General features: G+C 65.1%; 3 protein-coding genes across 3 annotated transcripts; 1 reads left to right on the top strand and 2 right to left on the bottom strand.

Annotated features, from left to right (window-relative positions):
- Positions 1–902, bottom strand: EMIHUDRAFT_373160 (hypothetical protein). The gene has a single exon (XM_005789827.1). The coding sequence runs from the start codon at positions 896–898 to the stop codon at positions 320–322; it is 579 nt and encodes a 192-aa protein (XP_005789884.1). The 5' UTR covers positions 899–902; the 3' UTR covers positions 1–319.
- A 1,693-nt stretch (positions 903–2,595) lies between these two features.
- Positions 2,596–6,082, top strand: EMIHUDRAFT_252078 (hypothetical protein; the record flags this gene model as incomplete). Its single annotated transcript, XM_005789828.1, has 4 exons — positions 2,596–2,692; positions 3,094–5,109; positions 5,199–5,266; positions 5,402–6,082. 4 exons carry the CDS (start codon positions 2,596–2,598, stop codon positions 6,080–6,082), a joined length of 2,862 nt encoding a protein of 953 aa, XP_005789885.1.
- A 2,029-nt stretch (positions 6,083–8,111) lies between these two features.
- Positions 8,112–8,816, bottom strand: EMIHUDRAFT_252080 (hypothetical protein; the record flags this gene model as incomplete). Its single annotated transcript, XM_005789829.1, has 2 exons — positions 8,112–8,375; positions 8,619–8,816. Coding segments are annotated over 2 exons (462 nt in total), but the record flags the coding sequence as incomplete, so codon positions are not given.
- Positions 8,817–8,887: the final 71 nt, after the last annotated feature.

Genomic DNA, 8,887 nt, shown 5'->3' on the forward strand with positions numbered 1-8,887 from the left:
ATGTAGATGTGTGTACACACAGTACTCAGTACAGGTGACTCCACACACAGGTCACTCTCACAGCCTGCAACGTGCAAGGCCATCACTCACACAACAGAAGACCGAACTTCTTCACGCCTCATAGACGATCACCAATAGTAACTAGATTGGGATCCGCGCCCCCCTCCACTCTCGGGCCTGGCGCTTGGACCGTATCGGCAACACGCGGGGCCACCCCACATACGTAGACATCCCTGCACGTCCGACTCGATGCAGCTGCAGACGTGCAGCAGACCGCTCTGCCCGGTCTCAGGCGTCACCCACCAAGCGGGATGCTAAGTCACTCCTGCTTGCCGCCAGCGGGAAGCGCGAGGGCAAGGCGGTTGGAGAGCCGCGTGCGTCCAAACGCCGCCTGGGCTGCCGCGGCCGTGGTCTGCACACAGTCGGCCGCGGCAGAAAGGGCGACAGACGGGAGGTAAAAGAAGGGCAAGAGGAAGGGCGCGCGGCGCCCGAGCTCGACGCCGAGGGTGGCGAGGAAAGTTGCCACCCGTGCCCGTGCCGAGGTGGCGACGGAGGCAAGGGGCGGGGCCAGCACAAGGTGGATCGTCGAGACAAGAGCCGCGGGCGCTGCGAAGACGAACGCGAGTGAGATCGTCAGCGCGTTTGGCATCCGATCGCGCTTGATGACGACGCGCTTCGGTGGGGACAGGCCGTGTCCGAGCTCAAGCAGCCTTCCGACCTGCTCAGCGGCCTCAGCAACATCCGGCGGCGGGAGTGTGACGATCTCGTCCTGGTCCAACCAATACCGCTCGGCCGCCAGATCCTGAGAAGCACTCATCACTAGCGTCGAGCGCTGAACTATTGTCAAGCCCACCTGCGCACGCCAAGCAGCGCCCACGAGGAACACGGAGCTGATCATGAAGATCAAGTCGATCGTGATGAGCAGGCAACGACTGCGCGGACCTTTTTTTTTGAGAGCGCCTTCGTTGTTAATAGTACAAACCCAATGGTCCTCTGCGAGCGGTCCTTCGTTGCAGTCGCACACACGCACACGCCGCGCCGCACCGCGCGCCCGCCCACCGCCCCGCCCAGGCGGGAAAGAGATGAGGAGATGGGACAGCAAAGGAGGAAGCCCAAACACGTATGGGAGGGTTCAGTAATGCGCCACGCTGCCCGGCGTCTCTCACTTTCCGGGACAGCCCCGCCCTTGTGAGGCAGGAAAGTGACGGCTACCCCGTACGCCCTGCGGCCTGCTACTCCGACGCCGACCTCCCGTTCTCCCCTCCTCGTTCCCCCCTCGAATGCTCCGGACCCCGACAAGCCGCCCGACGGTGGGCCCCTGCCCCGCACGCTCCCGCCCCTCTGCCCCTCACACACACCCAGGCCCGACATGCACATACAAGACAAACCCGGCGTCCTGCTCTCAAAAGAAAAAGAAAAAATGGGAAGGAGGAGACCAGCGGGGGAGACTCCCCGCCTATGCAACACCCCAGAGAGGGGCTGCCATCGCCGAAGCTGTGCCTAAGCATAACTCCCAAACCCGCAGCGGCCCGGGGGGCCTTGGGGGCAGCCTGCCGGACCGCTGTTGCACGGGGCCAAGCCCCAGAAGATGAGAGTAGTTGATGGATCGGGCTGTCGACCGTGCCTCCCCTCTTTTCGTCAGAGTGGGACCTACGCCGCGCCGGGTAAGGGGCGCGCCCGGTCCTCGACGGAGCCGCGCGCCCCAAACGACCCAGGCGGCGAGTAGTCGTCCTCGAACCTTCGACTCGTAGTCGCCCGTGGTCAGCGCCCCTCCTCCCTCGCCCGTCCCTAGTCATACTGCTCCCGAGGCGCCCGCGGCATCTCGCCGCCCATCTTCGGCCACGCGTTGTAGTCGAAGATGGCGGCGTTGCGCCTCGCGACGATGGCCGAGTGCACTTGCAGGAAGCGTTTGCGCTCGCTACTGACCCGCCATCGTTCGCTGTCGGAGGACGCCTTAGCGGCCTTGATGTCGAAGTTGGTGTTGAACCACGTCGCCGCCTCGTGCCCGATGCCGCCACGCGTGCTCGCCGCCCATGTCATAAAGTCGCAGTTTTTGGCGTCGCACGCCGCTGCCTTGGCCTTCCGCTTCGTCGCCTCGGCGTAGTCGGTGGCTAGGCGCTTGCTTTTTTTTTTGAACTGGGGGGCGCCGCGAGCACCCACGGCCGAGCCGCGTGAGGATCCTGTCGCCAGTGAACCCTCCCCTTCCTCAAAATCAATCCCCAGTTCGACGAGGAAGGAGGAGAGAGAGACGGCCGACGCGCACAGACTGACTGACGTCAGCTCTGCACTCAGAGCCCGTCAGAGGAAACGACGGACTTTTCGTAATTTTTTCGTCAGCATTCTGCGTGTCGTAAATTTTCGTCAGATTCGATCTCTTGTCGCCGCACCTCGATTTCTTTCTCTTTGTCAGGCCATGTCGCATGTGCCGCTCGCTCGCGCCCGCCCAAGTGACTTGGACGCGCGGTCGAGGGGGCACCCCACCGTTCTTGGGACGCGCTGGCGTTCGCCAGATCGTCCCCCCACCCATCCACCCTTTTTACTTTGAGGCTGTCGCTCCGAGAAAGCTCGTCTCGCAGCTGCGAGAAGGTACGTTCCATGGGAAGGTACACGTCGCCACTTACTTTTCATCGCAATCCTTACACGCTCAACTTTACCGATAACGGCGTTGCCGCGGAGAGCACCAAGGGGCAAGGTGCAGCCGAGCTGTCCGAGGGAGAGTCTCCCTCGCTGCGCGTTTCCCCACCCGCCCGCGGTGTGATAGTCTCTTGTACTCCCCAGAGGCCCTTGCCGACGCGGGAACCCAGCAGCCGACGTTGAACCCCTAATCAGACATGACGACCGGGACGACGACCTCACGATAAACGGAAACGTAAAATCCGCTCCGCCCTCCACTAGTTGTTCGCGCGTCGGCTGGCGAATAGCGATCGCCTCGGCTCGCTTCTCGGGAGCTGGTCAGGTTGCATCCAGTTGTTCCAAACTCGATATGGCTCTTCGAATCGGTAGCCATCGCCCAAAGCCCGTCAGCATGCTGCGTGCGTGCCGCCCCAGCGCTCGCCCACTTCCCGACCCAGCCTCGCCCCCTCTCCTCGCAAGCTTCGCTCCTCGCGCTGGGTGCGGTGGCTTCTTCACAACTGACGGCCGGCGGCTTCGTGCCGTACTACACGTACACGGGCGACCTCGCCGTCTCGGGGACGGTCGGGCCGATGACGACGGCCGGCACAACGCAGACGTTTTACTACCAGCTCGACGGCGTCGACACCTTGTGCGAGAGCGGCGCGGGCAGTGCGGGCAACTCGTGCGGCATCCACATCCACGCCGGCAGGACGTGCGTCGACAACGCCCTCGGCCACTACTACACGGGCGCGGTGACGACCGACCCGTGGACGTCGATCGCGTACACGGCGACCGCCGCGGGCACCACCAGCGGCAGCGTGACGGTGGACACGGGCGCGGCCTCGACGACACTCGAGGGCCTGGCGCTGATCGTGCACGGCTACGACGGCGGGCGCATCGCGTGCGCGCTGCTGAGCGACGGCGTCGATTCGGCGCTGCAGGCGAGCGCTTTCGTGCCCTACTACACGTACACGGGCAGTCTGGCCGTCTCGGGCGTCGTCGGTCCGATGACGACGGCCGGCACGACGCAGACGTTCTCGTACACGCTGGTGGGCGCTGATCCGGCGTGCGAGAGCGGCGCGGGCAGTGCGGGAAACTCGTGCGGCATCCACATCCACACCGGCACTACCTGCACCGACAACGCCCTCGGCCACTACTACACGGGCGCGGTGACGACGGACCCGTGGACGAGCGTCAGCTACACGTCCGACTCGGCCGGCGCGAGCAGCGGCAGCGTCACCGTCGATACGGGCGCGGGCTCGGGCGAAGTGGCAGGGCGTGCGTTCATCATCCACGGCTACGACGGCGGCCGCATTGGCTGCGCCATTCTGGGAGCGGCGACGCAGGTCACGCTGACGGCGGACGGCTTCGTGCCGTACTACACGTACACGGGCGACCTCGCCGTCTCGGGGACGGTCGGGCCGATGACGACGGCCGGCACAACGCAGACGTTTTACTACCAGCTCGACGGCGTCGACACCTTGTGCGAGAGCGGCGCGGGCAGTGCGGGCAACTCGTGCGGCATCCACATCCACGCCGGCAGGACGTGCGTCGACAACGCCCTCGGCCACTACTACACGGGCGCGGTGACGACCGACCCGTGGACGTCGATCGCGTACACGGCGACCGCCGCGGGCACCACCAGCGGCAGCGTGACGGTGGACACGGGCGCGGCCTCGACGACACTCGAGGGCCTGGCGCTGATCGTGCACGGCTACGACGGCGGGCGCATCGCGTGCGCGCTGCTGAGCGACGGCGTCGATTCGGCGCTGCAGGCGAGCGCTTTCGTGCCCTACTACACGTACACGGGCAGTCTGGCCGTCTCGGGCGTCGTCGGTCCGATGACGACGGCCGGCACGACGCAGACGTTCTCGTACACGCTGGTGGGCGCTGATCCGGCGTGCGAGAGCGGCGCGGGCAGTGCGGGAAACTCGTGCGGCATCCACATCCACACCGGCACTACCTGCACCGACAACGCCCTCGGCCACTACTACACGGGCGCGGTGACGACGGACCCGTGGACGAGCGTCAGCTACACGTCCGACTCGGCCGGCGCGAGCAGCGGCAGCGTCACCGTCGATACGGGCGCGGGCTCGGGCGAAGTGGCAGGGCGTGCGTTCATCATCCACGGCTACGACGGCGGCCGCATTGGCTGCGCCATCCTGGGCGCGACTGTCGCTTCGCCGCCCTCATACCCCCCATCGCTGCCGCCTCCGTCGCCGCCAGTCGGCGCCTCGATCATGCAGGACCCGCACATGGACCTGGCGCACGACGGCCACGCCGACTTCCGTGGCAAGCATAAATCCCTGTACAAGTACTTGAGCACTCCGGGACTGAGCGTAAACGTCCTCATTGAGGAGGCGCTCTACACCCTGCACGACGGGAAGCTGCTCGTCAACGGCACTTACATGACGGAGGTTCATGTTGCGGCGCTGGTCGAGGGTTCTAGCCAGTGCAAGTGGGCTTACGTGAGCTACGTCGCCTCGCAGCTGAACGGTTCGTCGCGACCGCATGCGCCCACCCTGTACACGCCACCCCTGCACCCACCTATGGCAGTACGCGCCATCTCCCGTCGCCCACTGCAGGGCAGAACTGGGGCTGGAGCAACGTCAAGGGTAGCTGTGGTGGGAATGAGTTCAAGCTCGGCCCCAACGTGCGAGCGACATTCCCACATTCTCTCTCCCACTCCGCCACCACCGCAGCGCTCCGGACCACCGCCCAAGCCGCCGCTGCCCTCGCCTTTCTACACTCGCCTCGCCCCCATCCTCCGACCTCCGCCACTTCTTAGGCCAACCGCGGCTGCGGCGGGCTTCACGCCCGTGTCAAGATGTCCACTGCAACCATCACGGTGGCGCCGTTTGAAGGCAGCACGGAGGCGGCCCCCTGGAAGATCGTGGTGCATGGCGACCACGTCCACGACCGTGTCGCCGGGCCAGAGCACAGGCTCGACATCGAGCTCTCCTACTCTCCTCAATCGTCGGCGCCGCTGATTGCGCACGGCCTCATCGGCCAGTCATTTGCGGATCCCCTTCCGCGATTCGGACGCCTCGACGTCTACCCCGAGGAGGGAACCTTCACGACCTCCGCGCAGGCCGAGGGCGCCATCGAGGGCACGGCCGACATTTACGAGGTGTCCTCGCCCTTTGAGACCGACTTCACCTTCTCTCTCTTTGCGGGCGAACCCTCGCGCAAGGCGGGCACGGCAGACGCGGCGAAAGCAACCTGCGACAAGAAGCTCGCGGATGAGCTCTCCGACCTCGAGCAGCAAGGCAAGGTTTTGGCCATTCGCCCGTGGTTCCAGGCCATCAAGCGCTCGTTCCAACGCGCGGTGGCACCGCCCAGCGTCGTTGCCCGCGCTGCGTCGATCGAGGTGCGGCCCGGCGAGGGCCTGATGGAGGCGCACCGCCGGCTCGCGGAGGCGGCTTTGCCCCGCGCAGCGCAATCGATCCTGCTCAGTGCTCGTGCCTGATGCCAACTGGGTGGCTGAAGAGCTGTTCATGGCTCTGCGCGAGGACTCCCCCCCCCTCCCCCCCCCCCTCCCCCCTGGAGCCCCCCCAGCAAGAGAAATTTGTGCACGAGCGTAATCCCGTCCTGGTCAGTCCCGGTCCCGGTCCTGTCGTGAGAGAGTGGCACTGGCTCACAGGCCGCCTGATCGTAAATGTCTCTTTGAGGTCGACGGCTTCCTGTGGGATGCCGTTGTCTGTGTGTTGTCAAAAATCAAGTGTGCGTGAAACTTGGAGGACCACTTTGTGTGTGCGGGGACCAGACGTTACCCCTTACGCGATTATCCCTTACCTTAGAGACTTGGAGAGCACTTGGAAGCTGCCATGAATTCTTTTTCTGTCCCGTGCCTAGTGCTGTCCGAGGGAGTTTGTAATTCTTTTCAACCCAGCGTACATTTCTTCTTCGAGAGGCGACCGCAAATTTCGAGGCCAAGCGTGGCGAATGAATCAGCTGGAGTGAATCCCGACCAGCGCAAAACGGCAGGCGTTAGGCCTCTCGTGGGGAGAATTGAACCAAAATTTATTGTGGCCTGATGGTTTGGCAGGAGTTGCAGAAAGACGGACAGAAAAGAAAAGAAAGAAAACAGACACGCCAAACGAGGGATGGGACGAGGACAGGGTCCCCACCTGCACGAGCAGGATTTTGGAAGGACGATCAGGGGGACAGGTGGGGCTCTCCTGCTCCTGACAAGGGAGGGACACGACAGGCGCTCGCAGCGCGGTGCGCGGTGGACTCCCACATCCACTGGCGGTCTCATCTCAGTCTAGCGACCTGCCTCCAGCTTGTCGCTGGCAGTCTCTCCTACCACAGGCACACTGACACAGGGGTGGCAGGGGCGGCGGCACGAGTCTCCCACATACTATGCGGGCCTCACTAGAGGTGCGGCCTGTGCGTGTCCTCGCCCTTGAGGGGGGAGGGGAAGGGGCTGTGTGTCTGTGCATGTGTGTGTGTGTGTGTGTGTGTGTGTGTGTGTGTGTGTGTGTGTGTGTGTGTGTGTGTGTGTGTGTGTGTGTGTGTGTGTGTGTGTGTGTGTGTGTGTGTGTGTGTGTGTGTGTGTGTGTGTGTGTGTGTGTGTGTGTGCGTGCGTGTGCGTGTGCGAGCCGCCCTGAACGCCACGAGCGCGCCGCGAGCGCCGTAGCGCCGGCGAGCGCCGTCGGCAGCGCGCGACCGCCACCCAAAAGCGGAGGTACATCAGGAGCCGCAGCCGGCCTGCTCTATCAGCCCCGCAGCCGCGGTGGCGCGACCGGACCGCGGTCGCTCCAGGCGCCTTTTGGCCCCGGTTCGAATCGCGGTTGGCGCGCGCCCTCGCGGAGCGACGCGTGGCGCGCGACGCGCGCGCGTGCGCGTGCGCGCCCAGCCGAGCCCGAGCTAGCAGCCAAAGCGACTGTTTTTTTTCATAGGTCCCTTGCTGTGGTAGCCGCACAGTAGGCTGTGTCAACTGTGCAGAGCGTGTGAGCAGCCGAGGAGCTGCTCTCCAGGCTTCTGACGCAAAGAGCTGCATGCCATCGAAGGCGCTGTCGAGGTTGCTTCGCCGAGCGCGGCGCAGGTTGGAGGACACCGTCACCGACGAGCGCATTGGACTTTTCACTCCGGACAAAAAACGCGGCACAGCGGACGGTGCGGGGCGTGCCGCAAACTTAGCGGCGAGGCGCGGGACCGTCTGTGGCGAAGTGGGTCGCGTCCTCCGATTTCCTCAACTCACGGTCCGCTCCCGTCTAGAGTGTTTGACTGTGAATTTGAAAAAGTGTTCCTGGCGAGCTTCTCAAGCTACTCTATAGAGCATCTTGCGGTACGGCTTTACGGTTGTGCTCGCTCCTCCTCTCTAGCAGCGCCGGCGGCCCGTCACGCGTCAGCCGTCAGGTCACATCACGACAATAAAAAGATCACGAGAGAGAGAGAGTAGAGTAAAAATCTAACACTCGCACGTTTGTAGTTCTTGACATTGTCATCATTGTCATCAATCAGTCTCATGTCCAGCAATGGGGCGAAACGGGTCAGTCCTCGCCCTCCCCCTCAGCCTCTCCGTCCGCACTGCCCTCCAGCACGGCGACCTCGGCGAGCGCCGCGCGCAGCACGCGCCTCTGCCCGGCGCGATAGGCGGCGCAGTAGCCCTCGCGCGAGAACTGCGCCGCCTCGGCGGCGTCGGCGGCCTCGCTCGACGGCAGGCTGCGCAGCCTCGCCTCGAGCGAGGCGCGGAGGAGGTCGAGCTCGTCGAGGGAGAGGCACGGGCCTGCGAGAGGGTCGTCCATCCCGATCACCTGCAGCGCGAAGAGGAGGAGACGAGGGAGGACGCCCTCCGCCTCCTCCTCCTCCCCCTCCTCCTCGCCCTCCTCTTCTCCCGCCTCCTCGCCCTCGCCGCCCTGCCGCCCGCCCGCGGCCGCGGCGACGGCGCCCCTCGCCTCGTGCGAGATGTGGCCCGCCTCGTGGCCCTCCGGCAGCGGCTCGTGCAGCGAGAAGGGCCCGATCCGCAGCGTGCCCTCCTTCTCCTCGCCGTGCGGCACGCCATGCTCCGCGAGGCACTGTAGCCGCGCCGCGTGGAGCTCGTCGGCGGCGCGCCCGCTCCCCTTGCGGCAGCCGACAACGATGCCCTCCACCGAGTCGAGCGGGTTCTCTGCCGACGCGAAGCCGTACGTGAAGAGGAGCTCGCCGTTGCCCTTTGGCCCGTAGTTGTTGTGCAGCGCCTCGCCCGGCGCCACGGCCTCGCGGCAGCGGAACCGCACCCCCCCTTCGCCCGCCTCCCACCCGATCGGCTGGCCGCACCTGTTCAAAG

This window comes from Emiliania huxleyi (assembly GCF_000372725.1).
Source record: "Emiliania huxleyi CCMP1516 chromosome Unknown EMIHUscaffold_1243, whole genome shotgun sequence".
NCBI lineage: Eukaryota > Haptophyta > Isochrysidales > Noelaerhabdaceae > Emiliania > Emiliania huxleyi.